General features: G+C 36.8%; 1 protein-coding gene and 1 long non-coding RNA gene across 8 annotated transcripts in view; one reads left to right on the top strand and one right to left on the bottom strand.

Moving 5' to 3' along the window:
* The window catches only part of BIRC6 (baculoviral IAP repeat containing 6), a 186514-nt gene that overhangs the window by 34403 nt on the left and 135986 nt on the right, over nt 1-16125 (bottom strand). The window contains exon 66 of one of the 7 annotated variants that reach the window (XM_074863360.1): nt 10143-10215. The exons of the other annotated variants lie outside the window; for them this stretch is intronic. Within the exon in view, the coding sequence (XP_074719461.1) occupies nt 10208-10215 (8 nt within the window). The 3' untranslated portion in view covers nt 10143-10207. Of the gene's footprint in view, nt 1-10142; nt 10216-16125 lie in introns of those variants that run through there. 7 annotated transcript variants of the gene reach the window in all.
* Nucleotides 7276-10905, top strand: LOC141941140 (uncharacterized). The gene is made up of 2 exons (XR_012628230.1): nt 7276-9026; nt 10153-10905. It is a non-coding gene; the product is annotated as an uncharacterized LOC141941140 (long non-coding RNA).

Here is a 16125-nt window from a genome sequence, read left to right as displayed (position 1 = left end):
CCTTAAGCATCTAATTATTTCACTTGGCCAAGATGGCAGAGCCCCTGTGCATATGCAAAACAGAACCTTTATCACTTCAGTATATTTTCTACAGAATAGTTGGTTGTTTAAATACCAAGATGGGTTTTTGGTAAACATGCAAAGCGCAGGCTGAGGAGAAACATTCAAGCCTAACAGCCTCCCTGAGTCTATGTTAAATGAAAGGTAACCCCTTGCACTCAACTGTATATTGAAAGTGCCTTAGAGTGCAAATAGCTATGTGGTAAATTTATTAACCAGTTTAACTGAGCACCACGTTTGATGGGGACAATCATCTCTGTGCCCAAGACTTCTGGAATAAGAGAATTTGCGCCTTCTGTGCAACCTCCTGCAAGTTCCTGCATCACTTATTAAAATGGATCATCCTCCATTATGTTACAGTATAACAATAAAGACTAATTAAAAAAAAAAAGAAAATATTCCTTTGTTAATGAGTGGTACTATCTTGAAGTTGTCCTCTAGAGAGGACAGGAAGATATAAATACTATTTAAAAAAGCTAGAGTTTGTGTGTTGGAATAATCTACCAGAGATTAACTCTTTCTTTAGACTACTCTTTCAGCCACAGAGATCCATTTCCATTTGACTTGTACTCAGTATTATGAATACTTTCAGAGAAGAGTAGGAAAGGAAATACTATGAATGGGAAATGTTTGCATAAGTGTATGGGAAATGCCAGGTATATTTACAAGATTTTATTTTCAAAAACAGGAGAGAAAAGAACACAGAAGAAATAAAAGAGACTACTACCACCCATAATAATGAAGACCTATCATTTGACCAAACAAATGAGATTTTCAACTGCTGAAAACAAAAGCCGGCCTTCACCTCAATGTTCCGGTAAGTTCATCTTTAAATGCATGCCGAGCTACACAACCTCAGCTGACAAAACTCTTCCCTGAAAATACAGTGAGCTCACTCTTAGGAAAGGCAAAGTAAAAATGTCTAGAACTAACCCCAGCAATCTGCTCTGTACATGAACAGAAGGAAAGGTATTGCTAGTTTGTTTGGTCAAGAAATTTTTAGCAGCTTATCCAATTGTGCTGCCATTAATTGATAAAGCCACTAATATGGAAAAAGACAAAACAATTGAAAATGCATTACTTGCAATCCTTTCAGGAGTCTCTCATGTCTACCAATAAAACAAATGGTTACCGTATCTTTAGCAACAAGGACCAGGAAGGCATGAGAGTTTAAAAAAAAAAAAAAGAAGCAGATTGTACATTTCTGTGATAATATATGGAACCATAGGACATCTAGTATGGTGCCACATTCTCCTCTGATGTCATATTCTCTTCTCAAAAAAGACTGAGTCTGTTGGTGATGAGAGGCATCATTTTAAAAATTAATTCTTAATGCCTCCAGTAAAATGTGTGAATGTCTGCAGCATGTGGTGCTGCACAGCAATCTGTTCCAGACACCCATCACTCATTCCCAACCATGAGTACCAAGTCTAAATGAAACCACTTGAGATTTACTGTCTGACTAAAATAAGAAAAAATGAGAGGCCCAATAATATTTACTCTGGAAATTTTGAAAGATGCAATGTGGTATCTCAAATTTTAAAGCGCCTGCTGAACGTCTTTACCAACTACACTCGGAGAGGAAACCAGTCTAGTTCTTAAAGACTCCCAGTCTTGTCCTATAAGTAGGAATACAGCTGCCAGTGTTGGCTTTCAATTAATGAAGGGAAAAAAGGAACTCCTGGATGAAACACTCATGGGCCTTAGCAATGGGATAAACGGACCAGGAAAGCTTAAGGATAAGCTCCCTACACTTTAAACAAGGCATAAGCTTTACTGCCTTGTGCCTTGAACAGTCATGACAGTGACCTGTACTGTTTTCTGGAAATTAAACAGCTATCACAAGATGGTGACAATCTGCTCTCGGAGAGAATTTCATGGAACACGTATGGCCAAAACTAAACACTTCTGAAGACAACAGCCCCTACCTTTTATTTCTCAAGTGAATAATTCAAAATAAACACACAGAAATTCTTCAGGAATGAAATGAACACCAGCTGCATCTCATATGATTTGTTAGCTTCTACACATCCTTGAATCAAGGATCAGCATCTAATTGCATTTCTTCTGAGAGCTTATTAAAAAAGGTAACTTATCTGTGGGAGGCAGGAAGGCAAACACCACAGTTTAGTTTCTTTTTACATCAAACATATTGCACAGTGGAGTGCAAGGCATCAAGGTCTGTCAAAAAATATATATTTTTTTGACACATTAGTACCAGAAGAGTGATGTCTAAGTGGATCCAAAGAGGAATCGTATAAAAATTACAGGTCCTTGGCAGGCAAATACAGATACATAAGCAGTCTGTTGCTTATGCTTCCAGGACACTCATACTATCCTGTAACCACAGAGGTCCAGAACTTCATAGTAGTCTCCAGATGAGAAAGAAACCTTGTTTACTTATGTTTTCAGGATTGTCCTGTAAAACACCTTCAGTGGCTTAGTCATCACTTGGAAAATTTCTGTGATTTAAGGCTCATAAAGAGAAACAGACAAAAAACCCCACCCCACTCTTAATTCCAGAGTAGTATTTCTGAAAAGCACTCTGCATTATTTAGGCAGCAGGACAAAGAATATGAGTGAGAAGCAGCAGAAGGAAGAACAAGGTGAGATGCAAGAAGTCCAACTGAAATCTAGCCTTTACCCCTCCTATTTCTCACCTGATAATTTCTTGACTAACTTTCCCACAAAACTCCCTTCCTTCTGGAAAATCTAACATGCACTTTAATTTACTGTGATCAAGGGAGTGGGGCCAGAGGTTGCAAGCTAGTCTGAAGTATAGTCTGTACCTGCAGCTGCAAAATCCACCACCAGCTGTAGAAATCAATGAAGAGCTCTCCAGTTAATGGATTTATGTTTAAAAGTAATCTAAAACAATGTGCAGTACAGAAAGAGATAAAGACTGAAGCAGAAGTTAGTCTCTCAGTGATCTTTGCTAAATAATGATTTGCTGAAAAAAATACTTCCATTAGCTCTTTGAAGTAAGTAAACTTCAGTCTTCAAAGGACCAAGTGCTTTATCTGTCATGCAGTCCAGCACCCAATTACAAACAAAAACTAAGCTGCTTCATTCTTCATAACTAGGTTCTTAATTCTCAAAGATCTCAATACCATGATGTTTCAATACATAATTAGTAATTACTTCCTATAAATTGCAACAAACTTCTGCAACACAATAGAGCTACAAGTACAAATTTACAATTCATTCTTTCATAAATATTTTATATTATTAACCACTCAGATAATAGGTTTTGACATTTAAAAAAAATTCTGTTATTAAGTTCTACTAGGGAATAGCCTGCTACTTTAAATGTTTTGAAAATATAATAAGCATATATATTCATGTTCTTTTGCAATAGAAAATAGATTTCATGAGATAATAATTTCATCATCTTATTCCAAAACTATTTCCAACTAAAGATGACAAATCAGAAGAAAAAAATGTGGCAAAAGGTGCTAGGATGGTCGTATCTTCTAGGTTTGTTTTGTTTTTTCAGATCAGTCATCTGGAAAGTCATATGAAAAGATTTGTTCTTTCTCACAAGGTAAGATGCTTTAAGGGCTTTGGAGAAAGAGGAACTTTTTTAGTACTGCTCTTCTCTGAGAGCCACTAGGATCAGACTAGGATCAGTTCTCACTACTCTGCTTCCCTTTGCTTGCCCAGTAAGGACCCAATATTCACTTAATGGACTCCTCTAACACGACAGAATTTATCAACATGACAGCTCAAAAACCTGATACTTGAAAGCCCTAATATCCTTCCAGAAGCATGCAGCCTACACTCAAATCAATGTGAAGAAATAGTCCCAGGTACCTGCTGTTTTTGACCTCTTGAGCTGCAGAGAACAGCACTGAATCATGACTAAAGCATTTTAAAAGTTACAAACCTCTTTCTAAAGGTACAATACCCATACAAGAGATTCTTTTTGACACCAGTGAACAAGAGAAAAATGAAGATTGCCTGATATCCCATGTGAGGCTAGAGACTGAAGAAGAGAAAAAAACTTCTCACCTTTTTTCCATCATTCCCTTCCACCATATCCAGAAGGTAGCCACACTCAGCTGGGGCTGAAACCCTCACCTCTAACTCAGGAACATTCATCAGTCACCAACTTCTGAGTTGCTTCAGTTCATCATGAGAGTGATTAAAACGTTCCCTCAAAACAAATAATGTGACATGTCACTCAACACCCTCCAAAGGCAGATTGGCTCAGTTTTTCCTTAACTATTACTCAACTGTCAAACTTGCCACTTCTCTTGACAAAATACCAGTGTGCATTCTGACTGTATTCACAGACAACAGAGCAGTGGTTGAGCTTGACCAGTCTTAGGAGAAGCTGGTGTCAAAAGGGGTGTGGCAGAAGAACCTGTACTACTCTGTGTCCATTAAACTGATTTCTTAATACAGAAATGTTTTAAAGAAAGTGTGAGAGACTGGAATAGGTAAATTTCTGGTAAGTGAAGACTGACAGGTGGGAACAAACTAGAGGAACTTCTGTAGTTAGCTACGAGAAAATTCTGAATCTTTCCAAGCATATTCCGGGTTAGTAACTAGGTTACAAAAATCAGGAAAAAACCCCAAACAATAGTCAAAAGGCATTGCAGTTCCTCAATCAGGAGGAAAACAAGATGTAGACACAAAGTTGAAGTGACAAAATTCAATGTTGTCAAAAGTCAATGCTGAGACGAAACACATCAAAGAGGTGTGAATGAGAACAGTAAGAAATCTAAAAGTAACTTGTGAGCTACAGATGAAGAATCTGAGTTCTTCCTCTTTTTTCAATGGAAGAGTAAAAAAATACTTTGAAACCTGGTTCAAACTGGCTATGCCCATCAATACTGACTCAAGGGCATCACACATCAATCTGTATCATAAAAAATAGGCTAACAGCTCCCACGAAGAAAACAGCAGCTGTGCTTAGCTCTCAGGAGAGAGAAAAAAAAAAAAGAAAAAAGAAACCTAAGGAAGAAGAAAGGAACGTGGATATCTGCTTCTCAGTTATGCTAAGCAAACCAGTTCATCTTAATTTGTGCATACTATTGCATCTCCCAACAGATACAGCTTTGCTCTGTTGTTCTGCAATTTAACTGAAAAAGTGTCCGATCTCATAAAAAGAAGTTTGTGGAGGCTGTCGAAGAAGAAAATTAGAACGCATCACCTACAGGATGCATGTGCTACTACATTTCACGTAGTTTCCTACATCTTAGGGAAAATGCAGAACAACTACAAGGGAAAACAGTCTTCATGGACAACTGATGTATGAATGATCTTTTGGATTTCATTACAGCATTTTAACTTAAATAGATTTTTAAGTCTAGACAGCTCTTCACATTTTTCTTTCCATTTTCTCCTTCAAATCTTCCTTTACACTCTGCTTTAACTTGCAACCTTCTTCTGAGCATTTGCTCTCTATAAGGGCAAACAGTATCTGACTCAAAACATGCTGTTTTAATGAAAAAATACAGCATATAGAATAATTTCAGCATACATGAATATAACAGTTATTATATATATCCATAAAAATACATGAGAAAAAAGAAAACTTACACTTTGGTTAAACATACTTCTGTGTTCCTTTTGTAAATGTGATGTTCTGGGTGTACTACATTACTCATAGCAGTAGCATATAGTAGGGTAATAATCATCTAAGGATCAAGACTGCAAATTCTTGGATTTATACCACTGAGTTTTTACAAGATATCCTGGCAACTTCCTCTTGAAGTATGAATATCCTCAAAATATGACATACATTTGTATTGCCTAAGGTCTATTCCCATGCAATACAAATGCTCAAACATCAGCAGTAATGAACAGGATGACCTCTAATCTACAGAATTTGTTCTGCTCTTGGGATGCTACATAAATCAGTTATGAAGAAGTTGCCAAAGTCTTACTAAGTGCTTGAAAGCTCTGCCTATATGGAAGTAACAGAATTAAATTTAGGATCTTTTTGGATACCAGTGTCCAAACGCAAATACTATGTAACCATGTAACGTTCACCCCAAACCAGGTGGTTTTATTACTGACTTATATAAAATGTACTCCCAGACTCTAATGCTATTTTACACAAAATGTAAAATCTCCCCATCTTTCCAAATATCATCAAATATTAAGGATAAATCAAGGCCTTTTCAAAACAACCTATATTACTCATTTCACTCACATGAGAAATCTGGCATGAAATTTTACTGGAGATGCATTGTAGCCATAAGGAAGTTATTTGCAAATACCGGCTTCCACCCAACATGGATGAATCCCTTAGGCCTAACATTTTCTCAGTTATAGGAAACTTGACAACCTCACTTTTTTTCTTCCCAAACAGCAACTCTTTGCTAGCACTGACATCTTAAGCAGCTACTGCCCCATTCCTTTTACTGTGCTGCGCTAGAGATTTATTTTTGGCCAGGTCTGTTTTCCAAACCAGTTCACGGCATGTCTGCACAGACACGCATATCAATGCAATGGAAGGATGGGAGGGGAGAAAATACATCAAACCAAGTTCCATGGTAAACATCGGATCTGAATCATGGTGTGCAGGAGGTGTTGCTCCCCCTTGACTGCGTGCAGAGGGAGCCCAGAGAGATTTGTTTCCCTGGGTTCCCCTTAGCCAATGAAGTTCCAGTTGCATCACAGCTACAAAAATGGCAGACTGCTATGAGACCTCAACCATGGCAATAACCAGGCAAAGAAATATTTTGTGAATCTTTTGCTGCTCTCTGTGGATACATCTTAATTAGCTGGTTATCCTGCAGCAGAGCTGCTTAATTTACTTTATTGTCGCTATTTATACTTGATAATATTGCAAGAAATTCTTCTGCTGACCTTGAATCTTTATACCTGGTTGTGTTGACAAGGTGACAGATTCCTATCCTCCAAATACGTCATTCATCTTTAAATAAAAGATGCACATTGCACAATTTCTTCCCTTTTACAAAGGAAAGGGTTTGATTTTTAACACAGGACAATGGCTTGAACACTCCATTATTGCTAGGTGCTCTCAGCAATGTGAATGGTCATAATACACAGGTGAAAATTTCCCCATCTTTGTATCTATGAATCGATCTAAATGAATACAAAAACATGTTCAAGATATATAGACAGAAAATGATTCCAGGAACAAGTGAAGTTACAGCAGCCTTTTCAGAATAAGTGAAGAGCTTAAAAGGAAAGACCATATACATATATTGGAATATATTTTAAGGAAGCTATGCTGGAGAGATTTAACCTAATTACTTAATTCCTCTAGAGTCAAGCAATCTCACTGAGGCAATATTACTTTCAGGATAAAGGGCAAATCATGTATAAGTCCCATACAACTCATGATACTTCAAACATGGTATTTACCATTAAAATAATGCACATGTAAAATATGTAGTTTTGTCCATTACTAAGAAACCAACGGATATACTTAGACACTTTAGAAAAATAATGAGAAAAAAAAATAATATGTAAGTAAATTAATTTGAAAATGCAAGTATTTAAAGCAATGATTTTACCCTCTTTTGCTGAATTGCTTGATATTGTAAGTATTTTTTTAAAAATAAGTTTTCCAGGATATGTAAAATATAGCTGCCTTCATAACAAGATGCTATGCTATACCAATGAAAACACACTGCATTGGTAGCCTTCATGGAAAGTGACTGAATAAAATTATTTGTAACACAGATACTTTCAGAGGTTATTAAAATTGTTGCGCTTTATCTGAAGAGACTGGGAAGAAGGGAAGACTTTGCAGAGCTCCTCCCCTTTCCAACAGGGCAGGCAAAAAATACCCCTCTGATTTACCTAGGAAAAACTGAGTTACTTCTTCCTATGAAATCAGAACAGGAATATCTTTAAGTCTGTGTTTTCATTAATTACACACTAACCTGCATTCTTTAGGTGGCAAACAAAAAGAGGAAAAGCGTTAGAAGTAGTATTTCCCATAGAAACAATTGCCTGTCAAACAAAGCATAAAAAGACAAAAGGCAGAAACACTGTTTCAGCTTGAATGCCTTAATGTCACCATTTGTCACGCAGCACTTCCTCCGAAAACCCCGAAGTACAGTTAACTCTACTCCTCTTTACACCACACACTTCCTCCACTGGTACAGGATTAAAATGTGCAGGGCCTGACAATGAAACAGCAGAGCCATCGCACATTGTTATGCAACTCACTGTCTGCAAGGGTGGCTCGTAGCTCCTTCTTTATTCAGCAAGTGCCAAGTGCATGTTTAATCAATGTCACAGCTCACCACCGTGTGCAGCTAAAGCCACTGTCATTCCTCTCTTCAGATGTGCCTGGCTAAGTTATGCAATGCTCCGAAGAATACCTTGCCATTCTTTCCAGAGGCTCTGAACGCAGGTGTGAGACAGCGTTCACACTACTGCCACTAAGGCAGACTTCTTTTCATCCTTTTCCAGGCTGGACTAAAATTACATAGTGTGACTGCACGTACTTCGCTGCATTTGGAATTACAGCATGTCAACGTGAGAAAGCCTCTTCAGACGGCTGCCACAAAGAGTAAATCAAAGGCTGGGTTTTTCTGAAGTCTTAATAAATAACTAAGTATAACTGAATAAAACCAGAAGCTGTTTGGGTTTGTTTGGGGTTTTTTTTTGTTTTTTTTTTTTTAAAGACAAAACTGAACAGCATGCATTTCATTGCTCTGCATCATCTGAGGAAAAAAATCCTCAATTTTAATGAGAATTAGTCAACAGCGAGGATCAGTACCAGAAAGGGTTTTACTGTTTTTTGACTACACTTGCTTTACTGGATTACTGAGAGAGGAGGCCAGACATTTGGAAGATTCTGTAACATTATCATCCTCACCGATAAACTTCTTCATCAAGGAACTGTTCATGCTCCTATCTGGTCTGTCTCAGTGAGGACAGCAGCCCCTTCATGAAGATAAAAGCCTGGTTTGCCACTGAATTGACGAGTAAGAAGCATGTCTGATGACATTTTATTCCTGATGCAATGTAGGGTAAGAAACAATTTTTTTTTTTAACCTTTCTGTGAGATATGCTCTGAGCTGTTGGTTTTAATTAGACTCACAGCAGAAATATGTCTATCTCCAATGATTAAAGATGTTTGCCAGGAGAGAAAAATGCTATTGCACCATAAAATGTGATTGCAAATCTTCAGTAAATTGGGATTATCTGAACTAGTGGAAATCCCAATCAAATTTTGGTTTAATGTTAGAAATTTCTGATCAATAAGGCTAAAACAGCATAGCAGATTATATGTAATATCGACATCTCAGCCACCAGTGAACATAATTTTACACAAAGTATGTTTCTAGAGGATATCTGACTACAAATTAAGAGTCCAAGAGCAGCTAAGTAATAGAGACGACCTGTCAACTTCACTTTTGTAACAAAAAAGGTAATAAATCATACAGGCATCTGTAAATATCTATCTCAAATCCTTATAGTGCATAGAATTTTGTTACAATAAAGTACTCCTGTCCTTTGGCATACTGCAATAATAAACATATATAATAATAACAACCTTTATATATGAAGAGACAGACATTTTCTGTTAAATGTTTACTGTTGCAGGGATGTCCAAAAGCTGATCTATTAAACAATTAAAAGGAGAAGATCTCACCTGCAATTGCCTGTTTAGGGCTCACTGGCCAAAAAAAGACTGTGATACTATAATTAAGGAGGCATATTTTCCTTGTTGAAAAACAGTAGACATGAATATTTCCAACTGTTTTTGTCCTGTGACAGTTAAATATTTAACAGCTGAAAATTCACATAATGTCCCCAGGCATTTCAGAGTATCTGGCAATGTCCACATACCTGCTTTCATCAATTTAATGTTTCATAAGGAAACAAAATAGCTGTCTGAAGACAAATTTTAAATTTCTTTTATAATAAAGCATATTAATTGGCTTGAAGCATCAAGCTATTTTTCACTCCTATCAAATCTGTATCTACAGAGCAATTACTTTTAACATGGACACGTTCATACAAAAAGAAAACAAAGAGGAATACATCTCAGCATTAAGAAATATTGTGTAAAGAAGTACAGAATTGTTTTTTAAAAGATCAAAGCTTGCATGTTTGTCAGACCAGATTTACCATTTGCTTTCTTTCTTCTAGCTAGCTGCCAGAATACTGGTGAAGGTATTTGCAGGAAAAATGGGGACCTCTGCCATCACAACACTGGAAGATGTAAAAAGGCAAGAGGAGAAAGAGGAAAAAGAAGAATCTGTTTTAGCACTGCTTGGGATTATTGGAACTGTGCTCAATTTATTTGTTATCGTTTTTGTGTACATCTACACTACACTTTGATGACATTTTTGAACATCAATTGCACAGCACACAGTGCAAAGACCAGCGATGGTAAGAATGATTTCTAAATTTAAAGCAAAAAACCCCACTGTCTGAAAAGATTATCAAAAACATTCCAGAGCAAAGTGTCTGGCTAAAGGCACTGCATCAATGACTGCTAAATGTATCTGCGAGCCCAGCTAGGGTTCTAAATTACGTAAATGAAGGCAGATGATATTCAACTTCTCATTGATAACAGATGAAATCCAAATAGCAGAAACAGAGATGGCACTGTTTTACTCCCAGCAAACATGCAAGACACAGGAAATGTAAGCAAACACTGAAAACAATCAGAAGATAGAGATTAAATATATGAATACATATAAGCAAGCCCCATGATGCTTTCTATGGTTTTGTGCAATATGTCTCTTCATAGCTGAGACCCGAAAACAGACAAAAGGGTTTTATTTTTAGATCACCATAATCTAGGCTTATAACTTACACTAATGTATAAGTGTGGAAACAGGAACTGTTATACCAAAAATTGTAATATTATAAATAAAATTTTAACTATTGACTACATTCTGCAGCATTTTTGTTAGTCTTGTGGAAAGCTGAAAAAGGTTACATTTTCTTGCCTTTACTGAATCTGTATTTGAAATCATCATGCTATACTATGTGCTTTTCTAATTAAAAATCCTTTGAAGTGGTGTGAAAAAATAAAGAACAGTTTCAGTACTTCTTTTAAGTAGTATTAATAATTACAATGACACGCTAATACATATTCTCCAAATGAAAAAAATCTTGCTACATTTTCTATATCACCATTTTTAGAATGTGTTTAACATAAGTCAAATACAAATTTCATGTTTTCATCCTGATGCTTATTTTCAAGTAAAATAAAACTTATCACACAAGGATTCATGGTGTTGCATGGAAAACAGGTTTAATGATCTTTGCCCAGAAGAGTGTACTCTCTCCTTCTGGAAAAGGTCCTGAAGATATTTTCCCTTTTTGTACCGTTTATGATTGAGGCCTAGAATTGCAACTCTTACGCACACTTCATGGAACATGCAGTTAGACTTCTGAAATTAAAACTATTTCCATGTTTTAAATTAAACCTATGTATGTCTTTGAATTAGCTCCAAAGCTGCAGACAGTCTGAGATCATGTAAGTTTTTGTATACATGAATATATCTCACATTTATCTTCTAATAGAAAAGCTACTTTTGAGAGCTTATGATTAAAAACACAGTAGAAAAAACACACCAAAAAAAGGGAAACACTGATTTTAATAAATACCGTTCTTAGTATTACATGCGCCACAAAGGAGCAACGGAGGAGCTGCAGTTCTGAAAATCAGCTCAGTTCCTTCTCCTAGGCTGCAAAGCTACATCCAGCCCTTCCATAAAATGCCAAGCAAAGAAATACATCCCTTGTATAGGTGATAGCTTATTACTGTATAGAACTTCATAACTGCTAAACCGACCGAGCCTTTGGAAGTCACTTTAAAACAAGCACATGCATAAAATAAGGTCAGGGATCTAGACCAGAATGAATTTGGCAATGATATTTCAGTCAGCTGCAGAAACTATGCTGTAACACTGATTTATGGATGAAAGAGGTGGAATACGGTATATTCTGGTTTTGCAACTCTGAGTCAATACTGGCTCAACCAGAAGAAACGATAAACTGAGCTGAGGCTGCACTGGAAGGAAGCATGGACAGACAAGAAAACTTATTCACTGTCCATAGTCTACAGCAAGTCTCTAGTATTGTATACTCATTTTCAGTATATGAAGCACCAAAGCATTCTGTACAATTAAGCTACATTCTAGAGGAATTATGCAGGTTATTCACGTTTATTTAAACTGTAGAAGAGAGTCAATACATTATTAAATTTTTCAATGTACTTCTTATATCTACATACTTATGGGTATTATTGCATTAATCTCATAATACAAGGATATTTGAGATGGGTCTTAAAATGAGAGGTTACAAGAACCTGAAAACTGAACAGAAATATGAAAGTCAGGTAGAAACTACTGCTGTTTATTTTGATCCTGAAGTTATTTAAAACTTGTAAATTCTGTGAAATAAACAGTTTTATTTCATGTCATTTCAGTGCATAGCTCTCTTCTCAAAGTTGTGAATCAACTAATACTCCAGCACTGGAGTGAGATACTGCACCTTTTTTTGTAAACACTTCCAACAGCAAAACAGATAAAAAGCAATCCCAAAGTTATAACCAAACGTGTCAAAGGTTCAGCATCTTTCTGTTACCAATGAATGAGTTCATTAACATTAATGAAAACTAGTGGAACTTTTAATTTCGGTAATTATATACTGTCTATATAAACTGCCATTGTACTTCTAATTTCAATTATAGCAAAAGGCTTTGACCCTCTGAAGGAAGGCACAGGGTAATAATATCATTAGAGACTGCCCGGATGTACAAGTCACATTTTATTTTAAAACAGAAGGCTAATATCCTCTCTTAACAGGTAATACTTGTGCTCTATACGCATGTGGACTTAATTCTGGCTTTAGCTAAATGAGCTCCAGTATACAGCTCTGGTGCTTATACCTTTAATCCGATATATGCATAAGAATCTCAACAACAAAAAATATCTGAACAGCAGCTACCTGTTATTGGACACAGTAAAAAGTCAACAGTCTAGGCAAAAGCAGAATTTCATGATTCAACGTTTACACTGCTGTAGTACCTTCACACCTTCAGCAATGCATGACTGAAGATGTAGTACTCTTAGCTGAATGAGCTCAGTGTACCAACTTCAGAGGTCTGTAAGGGAACACAAGCTTCCTAAAGTACTCAGCCTACTCAGTCCAGTGGAACCAGACTGCTTTGCAAAAAGTAAAGCAACACCATATAATGCCTTGAGAATAAGTACGACTAATTGAAAAGAAATACTCCAACAGGCAATCTAGTGTAGTTCAAGTTCTGAGGTAAGGAGGCAACTTTAATGGACTCAGCTAACAAAGGTATATCAAAAGAGCCACAAGAAAGAATTCAATACGTTCACCTTCAACAGATTTGTCCATAGTACTTACTGAATAAGGTTCTCAATGAGGTATTTGGCAGCAGGATAAAGCAGCACAACTGTTAATGAGGTATTTGGCAGCAGGATAAAGCAGCACGACTGTTAATGAATCCACAAGTCCAGGGTGCGACAGTACTTGGTAAACTATGAAAGGTGCATTAAAAGCAAATATTGGACTCTTACGAAGTGGAACATGCTGGTCAGTAAACACAATCCTTTTAGTAAAGCCCTCACACAGAAATGCACCATCTCTTCTCAGCAGTCAAACCAAGGAAGAATGAGCTAATCTAACACCGCAAGCTATGCTAACCACATCACATGAAGTCTTTGTCCACCAAAGAAGGAAGGGTAGCTAGGAGAGCTAAGAGGGGAGCACGCAAGAAAACCCCAGCTAAAATCACAGTATCAACTGCTTCTGTAAGCCCGGGAATTCAAGCAGGATTCTGCAACTTGCTATGAGGTCTGTCTTCCAAGGAAGAGGTAGTACCAAACCTCTCTCCCTCTTTGGCTTTAAACAAGATTAAATCATCTCAAGGTTTGCTAGATACTAGTTTAGGGGCAAACCAGCACAACTATATTGTTAAGCAACAAGAGTCTACCTAATATTGTGGTATCACTGATAAATGCCAACTCCACTGGGCTTTTTACTATCCAAACCCATAACAAAACACAGTCCCTGTCCTAAAAGTCACTTGATTTTCTTTCTGTTTCATGATTCCCTTCCACTGTGTTCTCTCTATAAACCTTGTTAGCTACAAAGACTACTATTACTACTGCTTTCTTTTCTCCCACTTTTAAATACTAGCTTGTATTAGTCTTCATAAACCTAGGGTTCATCAGTCAAATAACTCTTACTTCTATCAGCAAAATCTAGACCTTCAAGATAGCCACATACTCCAGCTAGAATCCGATGGACACCTTTGCTGGGAACCTGTTGTTGCAGAGTGAGAATTTTATTGTGCATTTTGTTCAAGGAGAGAAGTGTTCACATATTTGAAAGAATTCCTGCAGCAGTAATTCTTTCAAATGAAATGTGCCGTATACAAGACAACAGTGAAACGGTTTTACATGACAGCTTTTGGCGTGAAATGTGCATAAATGTGTGGTAATGATGTTCCATGATACAGAAGAACGACAACAATTTTACAAATGTAAACATGAACTAAGTCCTTAGGAATAAACACAAGTGTAATAAAAATATCTCAACATGTTACAGAGATAAGCATTTTTCATTTATAAAATGAAAGATAATAAAAGCTGCAGTAATGCCATAACAAGATATGAAGCAAACACAGGAAAAAATGATCAAGAAATGGGGTGAGGATTACAGCAGCTATTGCTCCTTGTGACTAGGGCTATGATCTATCTTCCATAATAAGGTAAGTCCTTCATAGACAGATAAACCCTCCTTCTCTACAAGAAAAAAGCAATTATGGAAAGTAATGAAAATGGTCAGTTCACAATTTTCAAGGACTTCACAATCACCTTGCTCTGATGCAGATGAAGCTGCAGAATGTGTCAGAGCTATCTGGTTTGCAATGATCTGCTTCAAGGTGAGCTTTCTAAAAGACTAAATGATATGTGAGCACTCCTTATCTGATCAATATTCCTTTTATCTAGAACAATCTATTCCATGTATGTTTTGGGCAAATTAAGCAGGGATAGCAAAACATATTTAAGCAACAAAAAACCTAGATAAATTTCTAACAGTGACATAGGCCAATTTTATATTCTGATACTGGAACTGTTCAAGAATTTTGCCAAAACAACTTTATAAGCAGGACGTATCATGCTTGTAGCTAACTGAACACATGTAAACAAAATATAAAATTCTCCTCAATACCAAAATACTTACTATTTTGTATCACCACTGTGGTATCAGCCTACTGTGCAATAAAGGGAAGCAGCACATTTGCAGCTTCATTGCACATATTTCCTATAAAGAAAATTTTTTCCCCATAATTTTACACATATAGTCGATATATATGTGAAGATCACTGTTACCGCAACCATTAACAACAAAACCTAAAATCTAGTAGAAGAATACCTCCAGCATAAGGGTAACCTTTAACTGGTCCCACCAGCATCCATTCAAGTCTGAGAAAGTTATTGTTGCTGAAAATTGCTATTTTCTGTCAGCATTGTGCTGGGCACAGTTTGTTCCTGCTGGGGTGCCAGAACCTGGTAACACTATTAGCATTCTGTATGCAGTGCCCTAATTTCTCAGTCCAGCATATTACAGGAAGAACACAGTTACCTGCTTCTTCCACATGAAAGTACCTTTTGACAGCAGAAGGTACACTGATCTGAAAATTACAGTACCATGGACATGAGTGTTACTACTAATGCTGTTCCCTTTCCTACTCCCCCTGGGTAGGCACGCAGCCCTACTGGAGAAGAAATAGTATTCAAGATAGAGAAGCCTAAAATTAGATCAGGTCTAACAGGAAAGACTCAAATATGTTCTACTACATTGCATTGGTTTTAGAGGTTTTAAAAAATAAAAATAATTTAAAAAAAAGTCGCTTCCACATTTCAAATGTTTCAACTATAAACACATTGTTTAAGTGAATTTTTCAGCCTTGTAAGCACTGTATCAGAGCTTAACATAGCCCCAGAGCTTCTCAACCTCCGTCTCTCTTGTGACAGCCAGGCTCTCTGTTAGCTATGTCTCCTGACACTCTGGCAGTGACACCGAGAACCCCAGCACTACCTCCAACTCACACTCCCTAATGTGAAC

The sequence above is a fragment of the Strix uralensis genome, chromosome 3 (genome assembly GCF_047716275.1).
Source record: "Strix uralensis isolate ZFMK-TIS-50842 chromosome 3, bStrUra1, whole genome shotgun sequence".
In the NCBI taxonomy this organism is placed as follows: Eukaryota; Metazoa; Chordata; class Aves; order Strigiformes; family Strigidae; genus Strix; species Strix uralensis.
Note: the sequence above shows the minus strand (reverse complement) of the source record. Positions and strands in the feature narration are given on the sequence as shown.